General features: G+C 39.3%; 1 protein-coding gene across 8 annotated transcripts in view; it reads left to right on the forward strand.

Moving 5' to 3' along the window:
• The window catches only part of GRAMD1B (GRAM domain containing 1B), a 227160-nt gene that overhangs the window by 141560 nt on the left and 61545 nt on the right, over window positions 1-24055 (forward strand). Inside the window, exon 1 of one of the 8 annotated variants that reach the window (XM_051985869.1) lies at window positions 5568-5967. The exons of the other annotated variants lie outside the window; for them this stretch is intronic. Within the exon in view, the coding sequence (XP_051841829.1) occupies window positions 5957-5967 (11 nt within the window). The 5' untranslated portion in view covers window positions 5568-5956. Of the gene's footprint in view, window positions 1-5567; window positions 5968-24055 lie in introns of those variants that run through there. 8 annotated transcript variants of the gene reach the window in all.

Below are 24055 nucleotides of genomic sequence, written 5' to 3' on the forward strand. Positions count from 1 at the left end.
GTTCTAAGTAGGGAATAATTTCTGATAAATTGCCAAAAACAACTTGTTGAGATGATTTTAAAAAAAGCATATCTTTCAGGGTGATTACTTAAGAGTGAGGAGGACAAAGAAACAGTTACATTTTTCTTTCTTGGAAGAAATCATTACCTCATATTTTATTGAGAAAATAGAAGCCAGTGACCATGACTTTCTACTTCCTCTCCAACTATATATTAAATTCCATCTATCTCTTTAGCAGTCTTTTCCTTTCTATTCCTTCTCTGAGCAAGAGGTGTCCATTTTCCTTGGTAAGAATAATTTTTCTACTTGTGTCCTCAAATCCAATTTATCCCATCAGACATTGTCTCTCATTTTTTAGTCTTTCAATCTTTTGGCTTCTTCCCCTTTGCCTACCAACATGTTCAGGTCTACTCCTCCTTAAAAAACTTTTTATGTGACCCTGCCATTACCTCAAAATATCCTTCTATGTCTTTTCTCCCTTTAATTGTGAGACTTCTAGAAGGAATCATGTATGTTCACTGCCTGAACTTACCAGTCATTCCCTATTTAACTCTGCAATCTGACTTTCTACCTCGCTACTCAACTGAAATGTGCTCCTTCAGAATTATCAGCATCTTTTAACTGCAAAATCTGGTGACTTTTTTTTTTTTTAACAACCCTGTCACTTTTCCCTTGGCTTCCTTGATCATTGTCCTAGTTTTTTTACCTTATCAAACTGTTCATTTAACTCTCTTGTGTAGGGTCAACATCCGTTTCCTACATGCTTATTATGAGTATCCTCCAATTCTCAATCTTCTTTTATTTTGTCTCTAAATTTTCTTGTCTCTGATCTCTTCATTTTTCATAGACTTAAGTATTATTTCTATATAGATGACTTCCAAATCTATGTAGTTAGCATTAAATGTTGTAATGAATTCCAGTTAAACATCAGCCACTTGCTGGATATCTCTTTCTGAGTGTACATGCTCATAGACATTTTAAGTTCGGTACATCTAAAGTAGAACCGTTCTCTCTCTGCTACAAATATACCTCTTTTATAAAATAGTTTATGTCTGTGGAAGACATTTCAGTTTCCCAACTCAAGTCATTCTTGACTCTTTTGTCTCTCACATCAAACCAGTTGTCTAATTCCATCCCTGAAAAGCCTGGGTTGCCTTGTGTCTTGTCGAGGTAGCCTTGGATCACTCTGCCAAATGCACATTGCTAACTGCTAGTTAATGTGTCTTTAATTAGAAGGGATCCATGTGAGAGAGAGTGAATGATTGGTGGATTGTCACTCCAACTTCTGGGAGGGAAACACCCTACAGTATATGTATTTTTGATAGTGGCTCAAACAACATAAATTTTTTAAAATATCAATGATAGCATTCTTTTAGTTATTTCTTAATTATTTTAAAGTTTGCCAGTGAATGACTCCATTTCAGTCATAGAAGGCTTAAAATATATTTTAAGATAGTAGGCAATTCTGCATCTCTGTGTAGCATGTACTACTTCTGCCATACGGATAAAGAGAGATGGATGATACAGTAGGCCTAGATACAAGATTTCCTCAGTTTAGGGAACTCTTGAATGAGGGACCTTCTCTGAAATTTATTTTCTTAGAGAATTGCCCAGTATACTCAGAAGTGAAATGATTTTCTTGCATAGCTAGTATGTGTCTGAGGTGAGACTTGAGGACAAGTTGCCCTGATTCTCTCCACCAAGCTTCCCCTCTAAGAAAATATAAAAAATAGTATTTTTATCAATGGGGCAGTACTTCATTCGTCCATTATGTAGCTTAAGGTAGCAGAATGTAGTGGAAAGAACACTAGTTATTATATTCAGAAAACCCAAGGTCAGATCCAGGAACTACCAGAATACTAGCTAGGTTATCCTGGGCAAATTTCACATAACATTGTTGAGCTTCGGTTATGTAATTTGTCGAATACCATTTATATTACTTATCTGGCAGCAATGTTGTCAAGAAAATGCTTATAAAACTTGAAATTGTATCTAAATTTGTTATGGTTCTTATAATCCTTTAGCAATTAGTTGCAGTCTCCCTTCCAAGGGTGCTTCTTTTGAATATCTGTCACACAACCAGATTTTTTTTTAGTAGATTATTATTTTTTTTGATCAGTGACATCTTAATGAGAGACAAGTTTAACTTAAAGCATGAAAACAAATTATGACAGTGTTGGATCTTTACAGTGCTTTTCTCCCTACAACTTCATAAGAAAGGGGCAAAAGATCTTTATATTTTTACCTGAGAAACTTAAGGTTAATATTCAGAATGATAATGAAATTAAAATGAGGCAGCTATGTGGCAAGGTGGATAAAGTACTGAGCCTAGAGTCAAGGAAACCATCAGACATTTAACAGGATATATGACCCTGAGTAAGTCACTTAATCTTGTTTGCCTTGGTTTCCCCATCTGTAAAATAAGCTGGGGAAGGACATGGCACACGATCCAGTATCTTTGCCAAGAAAACCCCAAATGGGATCACAGAGAATCAGACTGAATTGAAACAGTTGAACAACAACAGAAACTGCAATTAAAACTAGATCCCTCTTCTTTGTGCTGTTCTGTTATGTACAGGGCAACAGATCAGTAAATATGTATTAAGCACTGCTTTGGGTCTAATGTTGTTTGTTGAAGGAGGGCAAGGTAGGAGTGGTAGGAGTGAAAGCATATGGAAGTTAAGAATAAAATATGGTCCTTTCTCTTTAAGATGTTGCAGTCTTAATTGTGAAGAAAATAATAATACAAAAAATAAGGAATAATACAAAAAAGTTAAGTAGTGAATTGAACTCTCAAATGCTGATGGTGGAAGGAGGTGATATTACATCCTTCATTCTGGTCTCCAAGACAATCTGAAATTTTATTATTTTTTTGCTACTGTGTCACAGAGATGACTTGTATTGAATTTATAGTTCTCTAAATCTCCTACATCCTTTCCCCTGGAAGTATCCATACCTCAAGGGAAAGCTGTACTTGTGTTCGGTTGATGTTTTAAGCTTGTGTGGTCTTTACATTTATTCTTATTTAAGTTTCATTATCCTGGATTCATTTAGTCCACTGTTTTTAGCCAATTAAGGTTATTTTTGAATCCTACCTCATTCATCCAACTCATTAGCCCTCCTTCCAGCTTTGTGTATTATGCATATTTGAGTACTGTGCTCTCTATTCCTTCATCCAAATCCTTGATAAAATATTGAATCAATAGGACCAAGGAGAGATCTCTGGTGCCCTTCCCTAGGGACTTTCAGCTAGGTTTATATTGAACCATTACTGACTTATTTAGACATATATCCAAACGTACCTAACTTTCTTCTTACCTAAGTCATGTTTTTTTTTTTTAATCTTACAAATAAGAGAGTCATCAGAGACTTTCGAGAACTGCCTTTCAAAACCTCCCTATCCTATGTCTGTGGCATTCCTGATATTAACTCTGTTAGAAAATGACATGACCTGTTTTCATTGAACCCATATTGATTATAGAGATTTTTCCTTCTCCTACATTGTGCACAAACCTTCCCTTGAACAATATGTGGTACACCTAGGTGGTGTTGTGAATAGAGTACTTCATTTGGAATCAAAAAGACCCAAATTCCACTCAGAAATTTACCAATTGTGTGACTTATCCACTGTCAGCTTCAGTCTTCTCTGGAAAATGGGAGTGATGTAGTAAGTATCTCACAGAGTTGGTATGAGAATCAAATGAAATGATGTATGCAAAGTGCTAAAGCACAATGTAAATGTTAATATGTTTGAAAAGTTTCCCTCCCAGGAATCAAAATCAAATTCATTAGGCTATGAATTAAAGAACCAATTGGTTCCTTTTTTTTTTTTTTTTAAACCCAGGGTACAATGTTTTCCTTTCTCTCATCCTCCATAATTTCTCTAGGATCACCGACTCAGGAATAGCATCTGCTAGTTCTTTTGAACACACTGAGATGTAGTTTGTCTAGGCCTCAGTGATAGGAATACCCAGAAGGCAGCCAAGGGGCCAGCTACTTAACTTTTAATCATTTTTGCCTATTCCCTCCACTTCTAAGGATTTTTCTCCTTGGTAGAGAAAACAGAAGCAAAAGCTAAATTGGACAGTTCTGCTTTTTCCCCTACTATTATCATTGCCTGTTTCATCCCAAGCACCTATCTTATTCCTTCTTTGATCTTCCATATTCTCCAACTTAGCTTTTTATCAAATCAATTTTGGGAGGAAATTTGCATTTTGATTAATGTCATACAATGAGATGGAGCCATTCAAGTTTTCTGTGGGGAAGAGAGCCTTCTGATCAATGGATTCAGTTGCTGATTGAGGAGCTAATGAGCTGAAAATGAGCTCCTTTGCAGATACAGTGGAATCGCTGTTGTGTCAATAGGTTGCTCCCAGAAGCAATCCTAGAAAGACCTTATGGGATGTTCCTGCAGGATTTGGCTTCCCTCACAGCGAGGCAGCTTGCCAACAGATGCCCAAGAAGCAATGGCTCTTGGCACCAGCACTGAGATCCAGCGGGAGAACGGGGGCATAGGTGACATCACCAGTTTATATTTATGGTTCTCCTGGAGCATGCTAACATTGTACAGCCGCAGTGAGCCCACAATTGCTCGGTCCTCCAGGAACATCTAAAGAGATGCAAAATGCACAAATCAAGGTCTTTGGGGTAAAGAATTTGCTGAACCTGGGCTTAGCTCCCCACCCACCCTAAGAAAGACAAGGCAGTAGTGACTCTGTCACATTGTCACGGGACACATGTGTCGCCCTACAAACTGCCTAGAACCCTGTCTCATGAGGCGCTCCCTTCCTTGTGTAGCTTCCCACCCCAGTGCCAGTGTTTGGTTGGAGTTAACAAGTGGAGGAGATTGTTAAGAGAATAGTCAGCTGTATCTATAGGACATAGTCTTTAAAAAAAAATATTTCTCTCTAAGGAGAGCACCTGGTATCTTTCCATTTACATAAATAGTTCCCATTTACATGGTGCTTTAAGGTTTTCTCACAAGAATTCTGGGAGGTAGGTGGTACAGGTTCCATTTTACAGATGAGGAAACTGAGCGTAAATAAAAGCCTCCTCTTGTCATGTAGAGCCACAAAGTATCTAGAAATTTAATTTACGCATCCCCCTCCCCTTACCCCCACTGTTGACCTATGGGAAATCTGTAATAATCCTTAACCACAAACCCCCCGGAGAAATTTATTTTCTCTCCCTTCCCCTCTCCCCACCTCTGTATTCTTAAGGATTAGGCAATCAGACCTTCAGCCTTTTGGGGGTGGAAGGGACTCCATTAGGATATGGATTCTTGTGTTTCCATTTAATGTCACTTCCTTGATACAAGTTGACTTAATAGGCAACATCTGGGAGATAATCGGCGGCAGCAAAGGGAGCAGAAGTCCCTGGGAGCATAATCTTGCGTGTTGTCAGGTTTGAAGATGAGGAGGGAATAGAGGGAGCCTCTCGGTTCCTCCTCCAAGCTGGTATGAATAATTAAGAGCCGGCAAGCCGACTGCACCAAAGAAGTGCATTATGTAAACTGGCAGCCAGCGGTCTGTGTGTGTGTGTGCGTGCTCCTGAGTGTGTGCCCGTGTGTGTGCATTCGCTGCGCGTGCGTACGAGCGCGAGCAAGGGAGCAGCTGGGTATGAGGGAGCCTGACAGAGCCAGCCAGCCAGAGGGAGGCACTTCAGCCCGGCCGCCCCACCACAGCAAAATAGCCGGGCCGCGGGGGGAGGCGGGAGGGGGACAGAGCCGACATTGGGGCAGTCGTACTTAATACTGTGCCGGGCCAGAGGGCCCCCCCGGCCCAGAGACCCCTCCTCCCCACTCCCTTTCCCCTTTAGGCAGGGCTTTGAGATGGGCATGGAGGTGAGTACCCTCCAACCTGCTCACTGCCCCCGGTCCCCTTCTCCTCCCCACCCCCCCACCCCCACGTGCATGAATGAATGAGTTCCTAGCTGCACTCCACTGCTACAGTTCCTAATGGCCTCCAGGTTAGTGCTAACTCTTGTGCTGAAGCTTGTCTGTGTGTCTGTCCCACTTGTCTGTCTCCCGGCGGCTTTCCTTGTCTTGCAGAGGAGGAGTGCGCAGGCCGGGCTCTGTCCGGCTGTGGGGCAGTGGGGGCATCCCCCTCCGCCCAGGACAGAGACCTTCCAGGACAGACCCGCAGCGGAGTCCATGTTGTTGGCTTCTTCTCTGTTGGGGGATCTGGAGGCAGCCCGGCGTGACATCATGCTGCAGAGATGCCTCCTTCTTCTCCCTCACAGCCTTTTCTTCTCCTCCAGCCCGGAAATAGGGCTGGGGATCTTGCAGAAGAGGTGCCCTGGGGACTGATGGCTCCCCATGTGCCAGTCAGACTTCTCCATCCTCCCACCTTTGAGTCGGGAGGAAGGAGGAGGGATGATTGAATTAGCGATGCGTCATGGAGAGCTCTCTGGGAGCTTCTGCAGGGATGGCTCGTCTTCCTGGCTGGCAGGGGCTGGTTGGAGCTGACCCTCCCCACGGGGCTGCCCTCCTGCGCCCTTGCCCAGGGATCAGGCAGTATGGCAGGGAGGGGAGAGCGGCGCTCCAGAACACTTCTTTCAGAGTGGACAGGTGGCTTTTCTCTTGCAGGAGAGGGTGATGGGACCGGATGGGGAAACTGATAGCTCTCCTGTCCCGGGGAAAGAAAGGGATTTGTTTATTCTTTGACTTGGCTGGCATTTGGCTCTGGAACTTGCTGTGTATTCTGGGAAAATAGATACCCAGTCTCTCATTCCGCCTCCCCCACACCTCCCCTGCAGTAGTCATTATTTGGCTGTTTTAGGGGAGTTAAAAGGAGGGAGGGGGAAGGAAGCCATCTACCCCCAAAGGCTCCCAGCGAGCTGGCTTCCAATCAAGAATGGTGGGAAAGGAAAAGGGTTGCTTGACAGTTTGCATCTTGGCCTCCTGACCCCTGCAAACATGCCCCGCTTCTATGTCAATTCCTAGGCACACCTCCCACCCCCTCTCCCTAACCATCACTAAACACAGGGGCTATTTTTAGTTTCTGCCTTGGAGAGCTCCTGTTGTGTCAGAGGAGCTGGAGATGTTGTGTTTCTTTTACAGAAGGAGAAAGTAAGGCCAGCCTGGAGAATTTGTGCCCAGGAAGCCTTCCACACTCATCTTCTTCATTCCAGGATAAACTTGAGGGGCATATGTTGCATAAATTAATCCTTGTCCCCTGCACGCACACACACACACACACACACACACACACACATACACACACACAAACACCCACCTACAGATGCACATTGGCACTAACACAGTTACAAGGACAAAGTTTTACTTGGTTGGTATTTCAGTTTCCCAGTCTGGAAGAGGCTAGACCAAGGATGAAAAGGCCTGCTGGAGAGGGATGGAGGGAGGCCTCCTGAACATTTGGGGATGCGATTTGCAGATAGGGGAGCGATATCATAATGCTAGGGTCTAGAGTTTGCCAAGAAAAGGCAAACTGACTTCCAGAATTACAGCATAAGCTGAGAACGTGACATAAATGTATTCAGTTATTCAACCAGGAGGTATTTATTAAGCTTACTATGTGATAGTTACTGTGTTAGGCACTGGGGATATAGAGCCTCTCCAACCCCTACCCTCTTCTCTTCCCCCCAAAAAAAAGAATTAATTTTTTCTCTCCTTCCTATCGGAAGGAATTTATTAAGTATTTATTAGGCACCTACTATGTTTTAGGCCAGGGTTGCCAGGTGGTAAAATGTTGGGAAAACCTCAGTTCATATCCATCCTCAGATACATACTAGCTGGATGACACTGGGCAAGCCTCTAAATCATGTTTGCTTTAGTTTCCTCAGCTGTAAAAATGAGCAGGAGAAGGAAATAGCAAACCATCTCAGCATTTTTGGCAAGAAAACTCCAAATGGTGCCACGAACAGTTGGAAATGACTGAAAACAACTAAACAATGTTTCAGGCATTGTGTTGAGTGATTTGTAAATATAATATCATTTGGCCCTCACAAACAACTCTGGGAGTCAGGTGCCATTATTATCCCCATTTTACAGATGAGGAAACTGAGGCAGACAGTGGTGGAGTGATTTGTCCAGGGTCACTTAGTTATTAAGTCTCTGAAGCCTGGTTGTAAACTTGGGTGTTTCTGACTGCAGGCCCAGAACTCTGTCCAGTTTTCTACACAATTAAGAGAGGGAGACAATATATACATATATGAATATACAGACTAGTTGAAAAATAAATATGAGGTAGTTAATACAGGACAGTAAGGGAAGGAGTACCTCAGTAGTGGGGATCAAGAAAGGTTTCATGTCCAAGGCAGTGCCCAAGTTGTATCTGGAAGGTGAGAATGAGGGCTATTAAGGGTCAAAGCCAAGAGGTGGGAGATTGAGTGCGGGGTGAGATGAAAAAAGAGATGTATCAAATTTGGGGAGGGAGGTAGAGCAAGGTGTAATGAAGCTAGAAAGTTAGTCTGGAGCTAGGTCTGTAAAAGTACCTTACGAGCCAGAGGAGACTCTTAGTTTTTATCTTAGTCATTGGGGAGCCACTGGAGTTTGTGGAGTAGGAGGGGCACATGGTCAGTAGGCTTAAGGAAAATCATTGCATTTAGACTGGAATGAGAAAACCTGAAGGCGAGAGACCAATTGAAAGGCTGTTGGAGTGCCCAGGGGAGAGGCATTGAGGGCCCAATATAGGCTGAGTGACAGAGGGAAGGGGGAAGGTGTGAGATGTAGAATTTGGATATATAAGATGAAGGAGAAAAATAACAAAAATTTATCTTTGGACACTGAAGTTGAGATGTTTCTATGATGTATCCAATACATAGGCACCAACTTGGTGCCTAATAAGACTAAACTTGAGGAGAGAGAGATAACTGTCATTGGACATACAGAGCTGTAACTTATTGGTATAGAGATGATATAAATAAATGGGAGCTGCTAAGAGAGGATAGAGAGAAAAAAAGAAGGCTTAGTATAAAGCGTTAGGGGCTTTATGTGTGTATGTACATGCAAAATATAGACATGTATGTGTATACCTATATTTTATTTACCTATATATTGTGGTTTTGTGTGTGTGTGTGTGTGTGTGTGTGTGTGTGTGTGTGTATTTATCCCTGTTTTATTTTACATGTGCCCCTTTATTTTATTTAATATATATAGTCTATATTTTAGTTTATATGTATGTTTATGTGTATATATATATATATCCTTACATTTTATTCACACACATACGTATGTGTATGCATATTGTACTCATGCATACTTATGTTTTTGTATATGTATGCTTATATTTTATTTACATATACATATGTGTGTATATACATTCATATACACACAACACACATATACATATCCAACAGAGGATACTACTGAGAAGAGGTCTACAGATAAGAACTCAGAAGCAACAATAAACAGGAAAATAGGATGGTCAGCAGTGTCAAATGCTGCAGAGAAGTCAGGAAAGATGAAGACTTAAAAAAGACCATCATATTTGGCAACTGACAGATTGTGAGTGATAAGATATGAAACCAGATTTCAATATATTAAGTGAAAGAAGAAAAGTTAGCACTAAGTATAGACAGCATTTTCTAGGCTGAAAAGGAAGAAGAGATATAAGCTAGCAACTTGAGGATGATAGGGTCTATTGAATTTTTTTTAAGATAGACTTGGACATCTTTTTAAGGACAGAGGAGATGAGCTGGAGGGAAGGAGCTAGAAGAAGGAAGATTAAAGATCAGAGGGGAACAAATACAGTCTGGTTGAGAAGACCTGAAAAGGTTTATGGTCAAGGACATATATAGAGAATTTGGCCTTGGTGAGAAGAGCAATACCATTATCTGAGACTGGAGAAAAAGAGGAAAGAAGATGAAGGTTCCTGAACATAGGGATTTTGAAGTCTTTGATGTTTGTATATTGTCAGTGTGCCAATGAGGGGAGGAAGTTAATGTTTTTGAACTAAATTTGAACTAAAAATATTTTAGGTTCCTTTTACCCCCACTTCTTCCTTATATAAAATAATTTTGATTCCTCTTTCCCAGAAGAGGAATATTGAAGGATTTTGAGATGGTCTGACAGTGTTTCATGTGTATGTACCCAAAAGCATATATGATATCAAAGAAAAGGGTTGGGAAGAACCCCATTTCTGGGCTTAAAAGTGAAAAAAAAAAGCTAACATTTCCTTGAGAAGATGATGTCAAGATATAGATTCAAAAAAAAAAAAAGATTCAAAGATGACAAGATTGTCCCCCCCAAAAAAAAGAAAGAAAGAAGAAAAGAAAAAAAAAACCAAAATAGCTTGATAAAAAGGGGGAAAATCATGAGACTGGACCTAAGTCTTGGCTTGCTCTTTAATTAGCTGTATGACTAGATAAATCACGCTGCCACAGTTACTTCATTTGTCACATGAAAGTGTAGACTAAATAATCTCTAGAGTTCTCTTCTAGGATTTTTTAAAAATTGTGACTCAATGATTCTACTCAAGAGCAATCATAATTATTTTCTAAAAGGAAGGACTTAAGGTAAAAAGAACTTAATGTACTTTTAGTGTCTTCAGACTGTGAAATCCAATTAAATTTAGTTAAAAAACATTGATTAACTTCATTCTTTCTATGGCACACTGGAGATATACAAAGAAGAGAGACTTCATAATCCCTATACTCGGGGGCTTATAATCTAGTAATGAGATAAGAATTGTACACAATAGCTGTAATGCAAGTTAAATGTGAAGAGTGCATTGAGATCATGAGAATGACCATAAACTTATTTAAATTGAAGCTAGGGAATTTTTAACCATTTAACTTTTGGCAATATGGTGAAGCTTGTAGTCGTCTTCTTAGAATAATGTTGTTAAATGTGTAAAATAAAGCATAGAGGATTACAAAAAAAACTATTTATATTAAAATATGGTCATTGAACACAGTGAAGGAACTTATTTTGCTTGATTATGCATATTTGTTACAAGAAATTTGCTTTTCTGTTTTTTTTCCTCTTCTAATAAGGTGAGAGGAAGAGAAAAAAGGTTTCTGTTCATTTTAACATAAAAAGTAGTTATTAAAACAGGCAGTTAGATGGTTCGATGGATAAGAGTGCTGGGTTGGAGTCAAGAGAAACTGAGTTCAAATCCAACCTCAGATACTTACTAGCAGTTGTGTAACTCTGGGCAAGACACCGATTCTGTTTAAGTCAGTTCCTCATCTGTAAAACAAGCTGGAGGAGAAAATGGCAAATCACTCCATTATCTTTGTCTAGAAAACCCCAAATAGGGTCACAAAGGGTTGAAAAACAAAAGTTGTTACAATGTGTTTTATAAAGCAGGTTCACAGGCCCTACTTTAAGTGTTCCTGATCTAGTATAACCCTCTTACTTTACAGGTAAATAGCCGAGCCCTACAAAGGTTAATGTTTGTCATTAATGATAATTCACCTTAGGATAGCACTTTAAGGATGGCAAAATGCTTTGCTCAGAATAGCTTTGTCAGGTAGGTAGAAATAGTAGTATCCCCATCACAGAATGCTGTGATTCGATCCCAGGTTGGCTGAGATATAGATTCTCTATTACCGGCCCTACTTTGCTAGCCATGTGAGGAAGAATGAGTGACTTCTTTGATGGGCTGCATTGTGAGAAGTAGGATTTGTTCAGAAGGCACCAGACCCCAGAACTTTGTCTTGGTATGACTTCTCGCCAAATGGTCTTTAGGTTTTTAATCTAATTAATTTAACCTAATTAAGACAACTGATTTTGATGAAAGAAATATAGTGTTGTAAAAGAGAGAACTCGGGCCTTCCAAGTTCAAGTCCAAGTACCCACGGATGCTGGAGGAGTCCTTGTCTCAGTTTCTAGCCTTCCTTAATTGGGCCTGCTATCAGTATTCGAGGATGGCTTCTGTAGTCTAGTTTTCATGAGAGACATTCAGTCTCTCAGTCTGGACCCAAAATGAAAAGGTAATTTAGAGTTAGACTGTGTACAGCCTTGAATAATTAGGATAAAGTCAGTCAGGATAAAGAATCATTATTTTTTTCTAGAAGCAATAGGGAATCTACTAAAAAGTCTTTGAGAAGGGGCAAAACATAACTAAGTCTGTGTATTAGGGTAATAAGTTTGGTAGATAAAGGTCTGATTCAGGAGAATATGGCAAGGAATACAAGTCTATAAGGGACAGAATAAAGGATAGTCATAGTTGTTCTCCATCTCCACAAGCCCAAACAGATCTTAAATTTAACTTTAAGATATTTAGATTAGATACTAAGATGTTACTGACTGTATCATGAGACCTTGGGATGAATAGGAGCAGGAAGCAATAGAATTTCTTTCTCTGGAGAATTTTGACAAAGACTAATTTCTCACCTTTTTTCAAGGACTTTACTCACTAACTGAAGCAAGGGAAAAGGACTAATGGAGACTTATGGGAGACATAACACTTGACTTGAAGTATTTAAAGGGCTGTATTATGTGCAAGGAGGAATTAATTGACTTGTTTTCAGAAAACAGAAGCAGCTAGTCTCTTCTTCTTACTGCTTGATATCCCTACCATTTAGTTTTATTTTTTTGAAATGGATTTTTTTTAGCTTACCTAGGCTGGAAGTTCAGTGTCTACTCATGGGCCCAATCACATTGCTAATTGGTATGGAAGCTTTGACTTGCTCTGTTTCCAACCTGGCAGGTTCAGCTCTCCTGGGGGAGCCTGGAGTCTCCTGGGGGTTCACCATATTGATTCCAGGCTTAGTGCAATGGTTGCTCACAAGTTTCAAGCTTCAAAGGTCTACCAATTTCAATTGTAAAAATTATAGAAATGTGGGCCACCTTATCCAGCCATCCTGAGTATTTTATACTGATCCTCTTAGAACATTGTCTCTCTTCTGGATGCATTCTAATTAATCAGTGTCCTTTTAAAAATGTAGTACCTTGAAATCAATGAGATACTCAAGGTGTGCTCTGTTTTGGGTAGTGTACAGAGACCATCTCACCACCTCTTTTATTCTGAGCATTATGATTCAGCTAAGTTTCAGAATAGGTTTTTTGCCAGCTCAGTGTTTGACTGACTCATGCCTCTGATGTCCACTAAAACCCCTTTTCTGTTTTTAGAAGAACTATTGTCTATTTCTCCCTTTTATGATTATGCTACTGTTTTTTAAAAATCTCTTTTAATATCATAACTCTTCTTCCAAGGCCTCAAAGACCCTCTTGACATTCTTTTATTCCCTTTGGCTTTCTTTTCATGAATGAGGTAGATAATTTCCTCATTTGCAGATCAGACCCTGAACCTCAAATAGAGGTTTCCCCCCTCAAAAAAAATTTATGTTGGATAGTGAAACAAACAGAAAAAAAAGTATTCCAATATCTAACTTGCTGGTCTTTCTAGCGTTTCATTTTGACTCTGGTGACATATGTGAACTTATTAAATATTTGAAAACATGAGAAACTTTAAGTGAATTCATTACTAGATCTTAATTTTTTTTATTTAGTAGCCCATAATATAGCATGTTCTAATGTTTAAGATTAGAGTAAAAGCTCCTAGAAGCATAGAATTTTATCTTGCAGGTCATCTGGTCTGGGCTCCTCATCTTACAGTAAGGAAACTAAAGCCCCTTGAAGTTAAATGATTCATCCATGTTTACAGTAAGTAAGTGATAGAACTGGGATTATATGTTCTTCTGACCCTTTCAAGAGCTTTCACGATTGGAGCACAGTGTGGGGCAACACCTGGAATTCATGGAGTTTATATTTCATAAAATTGAATCTTATTTTAATGGGCACTTATACTATAATTGTAATTAAATGGAAATTTACTAAGAGGATATGTTACTGTTAATTAACAACAAAAGTAATAAAAGCTAGCATTTACATAGTACTTCACATATATCTCATTTATTCCTCACTATAACCATGGAATCAGATGCTGTTATTATTCCTATTTTGTACATGAGGAAACTGAGGCAGACTTGACTTCTGTCAAGTGATTTTTAGAGTTAGTGTTTGAGGTTCAATTTGAACTTCAGTCTTCAGACTCCAGCCTAGCACTCTCTTCACAGCTCCACCTTGTTGCTTCTTGACAAAGCTCGGGTTCTTTTTTTTTTTTTTTTTTTTTTTTTTTTTGTCTTCATAGCAGTGTTTCCAAAACAGATGAGGTTTCTATATGGGGAAATTCCCCAAAATTAGAAATATTCAGGGTCAAGATAACTCAAAAAATATTTAAATACATACTTTGTTTTTGGTGCTGTTAACAGATGTTCTGATATATGCAAAAGAAATTTAAATGCCTCTTGTCATCAAGGAACTTTAGAGTAATAATAGGTATAGAGTGAGAGTTAAATATGAATTGAATTGACATCATTGGATCATTGATCCCTGGAGGCTAGAAAACCTGCAGAGCCAGTGCAGATTAGAATTTGAGGGTTCCTTCAATTCTGTCTCAAAATGGATCTGGTGCGCCAGTGAGACCTATTATTAGGAAAGTTTAAGATGACCATTGGTCAGAATTGCTGCTGAAGAGATATATGCATTGAATGGAAGGATGAATTGGTGTCCTCCAAGACCCCTCTGATGCTATATGATTTTAGATCATTTTAGTCAGTACCTTGCTTTCAGGCAGCTATAGTCCTACTTGTCTGTGGTTTCTTCTTTGATCACTTAGTTTGTTGTACAGAGAATAAAGTGAAAAGGAAACAAGACAGTGGTTTCTATTTCTCTCCTTTAACCCTCTTCTTGTTTCCATTTTACTTTATATATATTTTTTCTTTAACAGTATTTAATTTTTCCATATACATGTAAAGATGATTGTGTGTTCTTACTTAGAATTTCATAGACAGCAAATTCAACAATCTTTCTCCATATCAGAAAAAATGAAAATTTACTTGTTTCAGGAAGTTTTTTTTAATATTTGATTTTAAATATTTGTCTGCAACTGGTGGGGTACAAATTATAAGAGACATTATCAACCCCAATTTTGCTACTTATCGGATTTTTGTTAAGCCGTTTAACTTCTTGTTAATGGGACCTCAGTTTCCTCAGCTGCAAATGGGAAGGAGTTGGGTAGATGATTTTTACGTCCTCTGAGCTTCAGCCTTGTAGAGACTGGATGAAGATGTGGACAGCAGTCATTCTCTACAGCTCCAGCCTCCCCCTTTGTCTTTGTCAGCACAAAGGACATAGTTGAAAAACGGTGTTATTTTCAAGCCACAAAATCGCATTTCTACCCACAATTCCTTTGTGGTTGACAAGAGATTATAGGAAGCACTTGATTTTGAGGAAAAAACTTCCTAATTGGTTTTCTTCTTAATGAGTCCCTCCTTCCCAATCTTCTGTGAAGGGGGATGATATTGTTATTTTGCTCACAGAATGGTAACATGAATATACAGAATGATACAGAGTCACCCAGCAGTCAGGGAGTCAGGGTTAGGAATGCACATCCCCTTTGTTTTTATTCTGCGGAGCTCCTGGCCCTATTTGTGACTCCCTTTCCGTTTGATTATCTTACAATATATTTCATTCCTAGGCTGTTTTTTTTTAAAATTATAGCTTTTTATTTACAAGTTATATGCATGGGTAATTTTACAGCATTGATAATTGCCAAACCTTTTGTTCCAATTTTTCCCCTCCTTTCCCCCATCCCCTCTCCCAGATGGCAGGTTGACCAATACATGTTAAATGTTAAAGTGAAAGTATAAATTAAATACAATATAAGTATACATGTCCTAACAGTTATTTGCCGTACAAAAAGAATAGGACTTTGAAATAGTGTACTATTACAGGCTATTACTTCTGCATTGAAAAGAGAAGTACATTTTCTTAAAAAAGTAAACTTTATTTTTATTGACACCTTTGTGTTAACATTTTTATTTTCTATTCTCTCCTTTTCCTCATCAATACCCAGTGAGCCATCAATTTTTTGTCAAATATGTAAAAATAAAGAGGAAAAAAGTCAAATCAGAAAAACTAATCAATATATAAGCCATGTATGATATATTTCATACCCATAATTCCCTATATCTGCAAAAAGGGAAGAAAGGTGCACTTTCTCAGCTCTTCCCTAGGACTAGACTTGACCATTCTAATTACACAACATTCATTTTTTTACTAGCCCTCAGGAAAGAAAACTAAAGGGTCAGAAGAATTAATTGGCTTGCCCTCAGTCAGGCAAATAGTCTAACATCAGAATGCAAGGTCTCTTTACTTGTGCTACTTCTAATATATTATAGCATTAGGGTGGATTGGTTTGTTTGTTTTCAGATAGAGAAGCAGAAACAAAAGTAATAAGTAAAAGTGACAAGGAATCCAATTTTGGCCCAAGTAAAGAAAACCTTCCCCACAATTAATGCTGTCTATAAATGAAAGGAACTTCCTTAGGTGAGAAGTATGCTAGAGGAAGGGAGTGTATTAATAAAATTTGTGATTAGTGTTATGAATGAACCTATTTGTTTTTTTTTAACTGGGAATCCCAGCAAACTACAGATCAAGATATGGTATCACCCCTGCCTCTGCCCAGGGTTGTGTGTGTGTGTGTGTGTGTGTGTGTGTGTGTGTGTGTGTGTGTGTAGTGTAGTGCAATGTAGTGTATAAGCTAAGGCAACTCTAAGGATCACAGAGGGATTATCTTGGGCCTGCAAATTTATAAAAGAAAAATTTAACTGTTTCAACAATAATTCACTTTCTTTGTAATCCTATGTATTTTATTCATTTATAAACATTATTCTGAAAAAGGGTCCACAAGTTTCATTAGATAAACAAAAAATTCTTTGACACAAAAATGGTTAGCAGTTCTTGTTCTAGTCTGTGTTCCTGACACCAGGAAGAATTATACTAAAAGCATCCCCATGTTTGCTTCCAATTGCAGCTTTCTAGCAGATGAGATTCCACAGCCTATCTGGGTAATATTCTGATAGCCTGATCTACTTAGTAGACATTCTTCCCAAAGTTTCACCTAAATTCTTTTCTGTTATCTCATTGTTATCTCATTCTGTATTGCCTTGACGGCAGTGGAAATCAGTAACTGTTTGTCATTGTTGGTTGCTTTTTCTGTAGACCATTTTTCCTTAGAGAAAATGGCGGTAGTTTTTCCCTTTTTCTTGCTGGTCACTTACTAGTCAAAGAGAACCAGCTGTTCTTCCCATCCTAAGCCAGTCCCTCCCACCTACTGAAGGATTCCATCATGGATCGTGGGGAGATCCCCATCAGGCTTCTTTATGATTCTCCTTTCCCAGATGACTCTTCTAGATCATTTCCTAGTGGTTAGCCTAGCTGGTTGGGACAGGATGCCAATGTGTCCCGGATTTGTTCCTGTAGAAAAGAGTCGTTGGGTCCATGTAGCCAGCTACCTTGCTAACGTGTGCCCTGTATCACAAGAAGTATGGGACAAGAGGGCTGATGGCTTAGGGGCATCCCATGACCATGACTAGAGGAGCAACTATGTTTTCTCCTTCTCACAATGAATCAGCACAGTAACACAATCTATACAAATAAAAGATGGCATGATCCTCCGCTTCCATGGCTCCCCAGCCCAACCTCAGCTTGTTCACTGAGGTAATAAAGGCTCTGGCCCATCTTTCTATCCAGGCAGGCTCCAAGCAAAGTTTTATTTTGTTGTCTTAAAGGGGAGAAAAAGTGGGTCAGGCTTTTTCGGCATTTTAAGCATGGAGTCCTGGGTCTCTTGCAAGCCCTGAGTCCCCATGGCAACAACAAATAGCATTTGTCGTGGCTGTTCCTGGATGGAATGCCAAACTCTGGGGCTGAACAGAAACTGCAGGAAACTCAGGGAGGGGGGAGAGTAGGATAGATGGAGGTTTCAGCTATTGTGCGGAGGGATACTCTGCTCTTTGGGTTTGAGTAGGAAAGGAAAACAAATGACCATCTCTTTTCTTCGGGCCTTTTCCTCCCTTCCCCCCACCTCTCTGGGGCTGAGGGCATCAGTGGAAGGGGGATTAAAGGTCAGTCTTTTCTGGTTCACCAAGGACTTTGCATTGAACAAGTCTTCACATTAATTAATAAATTCCTTCACAAACTCAGTTCACTGCTAGGAATACTATCCCAATAGCATATTTTTCCCATAGGTTCAAGAAGATCAAAATGGTAGATTGGTGAATTGAACATATGACCAAGGCCTAAGGGACATCAGTCAGCAGGCGAATAAGAAATTCAGTAAACCCTGCCTCTCCTTTCTGTCTCTTTTAAAATACATTTTTGGAAAGCTGCTTTTATGAAGATTTGGGAAAGGGACTTATTTGGAAGGGATCTCTTGAACATGTTGGCAATATAGGAAGTTGCTTGAATTAATTCTTTTAGCCAATTGAGATATGGGGAGCAGTAAAAAATTGTGTATCAAAAGAATGGGCCTGGGTCAATGGAAATTTGTAAGGCCAGTGGATAATTTTGCAAGCCCGGTGAATTGTTATGCTCAAATCTGTAGAAGGCCTAGCTCATGATCAAGAATTGGCAGAGATTCCATCCCAGGTGAGTTTCCTGATTTCCAAGTTTCAGATCGAACTGTCCCTGAACATCATGTGTGCTCCTTGGGTCTGACCCAGGAATCGCTTGGGGGAAAGTTTCAGCCAGTCCAGGACATGCTGGTACTAGCCAGAAGGGAACAAGGTGTTCATCTCAAAAAAAAATTCTTGTGACCCAGGCAGGAAACCCTTTCCATTCCAGAGTCATCACTGAGCATCTTTCTAACCTTGAATAGAAAAGGAAGGCCCTGATATAACAGCCTTTTCCACTACACAAGGTAGATTGGTAGCCCAAAGTAAATCATCATAAATCGTGGAACTTACTGAGAAGCAGCCTGAACATCCTTGGATAGTATTTAGACTTTCCTCATTCTTGAGAGCTTAGAATACTAAAAAAGAAAAAAAAATAGAATATCCCCAAAATCTTTTTTGGAATTTTCTTACACAAAATCACAGCTCTGTCACAGAAACAAGAGGTTGAGTTTGCTATATTCTTTACTGAGAAACCTGAATCATGTAGTATTAGATTGCCCCCAGGTTTAGATGCCATGGTGATAAGGTGGCAAAGGAAAGAAGCTTTAGATGCATCCAAAGAGATCTTCTTTGGGGGAAGGTAAACTTATTTCCTACCCCCATTTGTTTCCTAGGCATTGCGGAAAAAAACAACTACCTTGTCCTTTCAAGATAATACTTTTCCCTTTGACAGTGAATTGGGAGAAAGAATGAAATCCTGCTTTTCCCACTAACAGTGTGACTTTAGGCCAGTAATTTATATTGTTATAAAAAATATATATAGTGTATATATATAATATATATAATATAATAACTTATATATATCATAATTTATATAATATAATTTATAAATATATTTATGTAATATAATTTAATTTATAATATAATATGATTATAATTATATAATATAATATATATAATAATATAATTTATGTTATTATAGAAATATCTATAAAATAAAAGAATTGGATTAGATGACTTCTAAGGTCCCTTACATATAGAAAATTCTTTGCTCCAATGTGACCTCTTATTCTGGAGGCTATGATTTTGTTGTTATAGAAAAAAATGTAACAGGCCAAGACTTGGGTATCATAGAATAGATCAGGATTTGGAGTACTCTTTAATGACTATCTCTTTTATCCAAAGAGACAGGGGATATTTTTAGTCTACCTAAAGCTAAGTGGCCACTTTCCTTCAGCCAGCCTAGGAGGCCTGTGCCAACTAAGGCACTCATTAGCATCATTATTCACTGATTTGTAATGCTAAAGTTTAAAAAAGTGCTTTTTTACTACAACTCTGTGAAGTAGGTATTGCCAGCATTATTGTTATTTTACAGATGTATAAACGGAGGCTAAAAGATTTGTCCATGGACTTACAGACAGGAAACAAGTGTTAAAACCAGGATTTGATTCAAAACCTATGATCTTTTTTTGCTTATCAAACTCTTTCTCTTAAACTGAGTCATATTGATCTCTTGATTCCAACAGGACCCTTCTTCTGAGCTCAAGGAATTTTTACAAGTCTTATTTCATCCTTTTTAAGAGAAAAAGCAGAATTTTTCTTCCCTCACTGCCCCCTTCCCCTACTCTCTGTGTTTCTCTGTGTCTCTGTGTCTCTCTGTGTGTGTCTCTCTGTTTTTCTCCCTCTCCAATAGACATATTGAGTCTCCAAAAGTTGAAATCAGTTGCCCAAATCTACACAGTAAGTTAATGATGCTTATTAATGATGCTTACTTAGGTCTCCTAACTGCCAATAAAACTCTTTCTCTGCTAAACACTGATACTCTGAAATGAATTAACTGTACCTCCAAACTTACTCATTTGTTTTAGTCTGACCAGGGATTTGAAAACTGCTGATTGCTCCACATGCCATTTATGGGCAGATACTGTAAAATACTATATGACTGAGGTTGGGAGATAGAGCAGAGCGAATACAAAGCAAACAGGAGAAAAAAATCTGGGCAAAGACTGTAGGTGGAAAGGAGGGCAAATAGAAGATGAAAGGACTGGAGTGGAAGAGACGTCATTAAGGGCAGGACAAAAGGAGAGCAGGAAAGCAGAGGGAGACCAGTAGCAAAACCTGCACCTGCTGAAGTAGGGAGTGATGGACATTTCCCAAAGGTAGGTGAACAGGTAATTGGAGGGAAGGAAAATGAAGTACTTGTTCGCTCAGTTGCTTTGGTTAGAGTTCTGGAAAACAGATAGTGAGAGGGACATGGGAAGGCAGCAGGTCTAAGAGACTGAGAGGTGAGGAGACCTGGATTTTGCCAGTAATTGACTCTGCACCTGGGCTAAGTCCTTGACACCAGTGATTGTACGAGGTGATCTCTGAGGTCCCATCTAGCTCTAATGTTCCCGGCTTCTCTGATCAAGGAGATTACCTATTGGAAAGGTCACTCTGTGTCAGCACAATGAATGAGGAGGAATAAAGAGAAATCTAGTGTAATGACGCAGTCTGGGGGGGGTGGCGTGAAGGGGAGCTGGCTTCCCTACGTCTCAGGGCATTCTCTGAAAACGTGATCCAAAGAGAGAAGGAAGAAAGAAGCTGGTGTATCAGCAAGGTGGCCAAGAGGAGAGAAGGTCTTAAAGATAGGAGATAGCGGCTTCTAGGTTGGGCCAAGATGATGAAGAAGAGAAAGAACTTAGCTGACCTCTCCCAACGTCCACCTTCCAACCACTTTAAAACAGTGTTGCAAGCTGAATTCTGGAGTGGCCGAGTCAGCAGAAGTGACCTCTAAGCCCAAGCCACATGGGAGGTCAGAAAGGGGATCTGTGACATGGGACGAGGCCTGAAGCCCATGTGGATGGTGAAAAGGTGGGGACCAACATCCTCAAGCCAACTACAGGGAGGCGGGGAGGCAGCTAGCTAGGCTAGCACTGGATGCTGTTCTGCAGCTCCACTGCCTTACTGGTTTCTGGGTCAAAATTCAAGGGGGATTGGAAATCACATCTGGGACCACGGATCAGGGACCTAGAGGAACAGTACTAAGGGCACAGGGGTCCTTCCTGGGTAAGAACCAGAGTGAAGATCAGTGCCCCTTTCTTCCTGTCCCACCACCTCGGAAGCACCCTAAAGTTCCAAACCCTCAGAGCTAGCTCTGAAAACGACAAGGCAAAAATCCTGAAGTTTGAGACAGTGCTTCTCCATCCTCCCACCTCCTCACTTCCAGCCAGACCAGGGACCAGCGTTAATATACAGTTCTGAGTCAAGGAATGATGTGGGAACATGAGCAAACAACAGCAAAAGAATCTGACTATAGAAAGAGCAAAACCAAAACTCAGAAAACAGCAGGTTCAAAAAGCTGCAAACAAGCATCAAAGATAGATAGACAGATATATAGATAAAAAAGAATTGGATGCAAGTCCCTCCCAAAATTCCTAGAAGAGCTAAAACATGATTTTCAAAAATTAAATAAGAACAGTAGATGAAAAATTGGGGCAAACAAATAAAAGCAAAAGAGAAAATTATGAAAAGACAACAGCTGTTAAAATGCTGAAAGAAATGACACAAAAAGCTGAATTGGCCAAATGGAAAAAGTACAAAAACTCACTGAAAAAAATACTGAAGGAAATGACACAAAAACCTGAGTTGGTCAGATAGAAAAAGAGGTACAAAAACTCATTGGAAAAACAAAAAAACAAACACAATTCCTTGGAAGCTAATGTTTTCATGAGACATCAAAAAACAATAAAACAAAATAAAAAAAGAAAAGAAAAAATAGAAATGTGAAATATCTCATTGGAAAAATAATTGACTTGGAAACTAGATCAAAGAGATAATTTAAGAATTATTGAATTATCTGAAAGCTATAATCAAAGAAAGAGCCTAGATAGCGTATTTCAAAAAATTGTGATGGAAAACTGCCCAGTATTAGGGGATAAAACAAAAATTGAAAGAAGCTGATCACCTGAAAGAGATCTCATTGTGAAGACTCTCAACAAGCAAAGAGAAAATATTTCAGGCAGCCAGAAAGAAACTTAAAATATCAAGGAACCATAGTCAAGATCACACAAGATCTAGCAGCCTTCACAGTAAAGGAACACAGGGCTTGAAATATAATATCTTGGGAGACAAAAAAGCTGGGATTACAACCAAGAATATTCTGTCTAGCAAAACAGTGTAATTTTTTTAAGGGGAAAATGAATATTTAATGAAATAGAGGACTTTCAGGCAGTCTTGATGAAAAGACTAGTGCAAATAGAAAATTTGATTTTGAAATATAAGTTCAAGAGAAGCATAAAAAGGTAAACATGAAATTAAAATTATAAGGGATTTAGTAAGGTTAAACTGTTTACCTTTTTATATGGGAAGATAACACATGTATCTTATAAGAACTTTATCATTTTGAGGGCAGTTAAAAAGATTCTACATAGAAAGAGGATATGGGAATGAGTCAATTATGTTGGGTGACACTTAAAAAAAGGATATGTTAAAAAAAGAAATACCCTAGTAGAGGAAAAATGAGGAAAATTATCTTACTTAAAAGAAGCATGCAAGGAAGAACTTTTATAATGGAAGGAAAAATGTGAGGAGGGGACAGACAACATTTGAACTTTGCTCATATTCAACAAGGGAAAGTATGTATTCTCTTTCTTTCTAGTTGGTAATGGAAAAATGTCTTATCCAACAGGGAAGTAGGAGGGGAAGGGAATTGTTGGAATCTTTACAAACTGCTAACTCATTAGAGTTGATAGATTATTGATCTGATCTTACAAGAAGATGTTTTGGGCCAGAACTTGAAACAAGGTACTAAGTAGAACTAATCGATACAATGCTTGTGTTCACACCTTTACTCATTGGAGTTCACATGTTTGGGAAATTTCAGGGTTTAGTATGAGATATCTGAATTCACACCTCCCTTGAAGCTCTTAGGGCCAGAGAACACTATGGGGGAAAACCCTCTCTCTCGTATCTCACAATTCCTCTCTCTCGTATAAAAGAAACAGACAGAGGCTCTCGGACAGATTTCAGCGGAATTACGCCAGAAGCCTTCTCTCCGAGGCAAGAGAGATTGGGTACTCTTTTTACTTCTTTAAAAATAAGTAGAATAGTTCTCTCTGGGGGAGAGGATAGGTTTCTTGAGGAAGGTTTTCTTGGAGGAAGCTTTAGTATCAAGCTTTGGATCAATAATTACCCCAAATGTAGCCAGGTGATAAAAGTTCAGATCTTTTATTATCTCCAATATAGCCCAGTTAGCTTAGAGGTCTATCTCTCTGCTTGGTTCCAAGAGCTCTTGCAGTTTTGTCCTTTGCTTCTGCCTCTGCTTTCTTCAGCCTCCAATCCAGCTCGACTCTTCATGTAATTCTGCTGAAATCTCGACTCGTAGCTTCTTCCTCTCAAAACTCTCCTTCCGCCACCAGTCAGCCAAGTGGAAAATATTCTGAAATAGATCTCTCTTGCCTCGGAGAGAGGGCTTCTGGCGTAATTCCGCTGAAATCTGTCCGAGAGCCCCTGTCTGTTTCTTTTATACGAGAGAGAGGAATTGTGAGATACAAGAGAGAGGGATTATGGGTTTTCTCCCATAGTGTTTTCTGGCCCTAAGAGCTTCAAGGGAGGTGTGAATTCAGATATCTCATACTAAACCCTGAAATTTCCCAAACATGTGAACTCCAATGAGTAAAGGTGTGAACACAAGCATTGTATCGATTAG

Source organism: Antechinus flavipes, chromosome 3 (genome assembly GCF_016432865.1).
Source record: "Antechinus flavipes isolate AdamAnt ecotype Samford, QLD, Australia chromosome 3, AdamAnt_v2, whole genome shotgun sequence".
Classification (NCBI taxonomy): domain Eukaryota; kingdom Metazoa; phylum Chordata; class Mammalia; order Dasyuromorphia; family Dasyuridae; genus Antechinus; species Antechinus flavipes.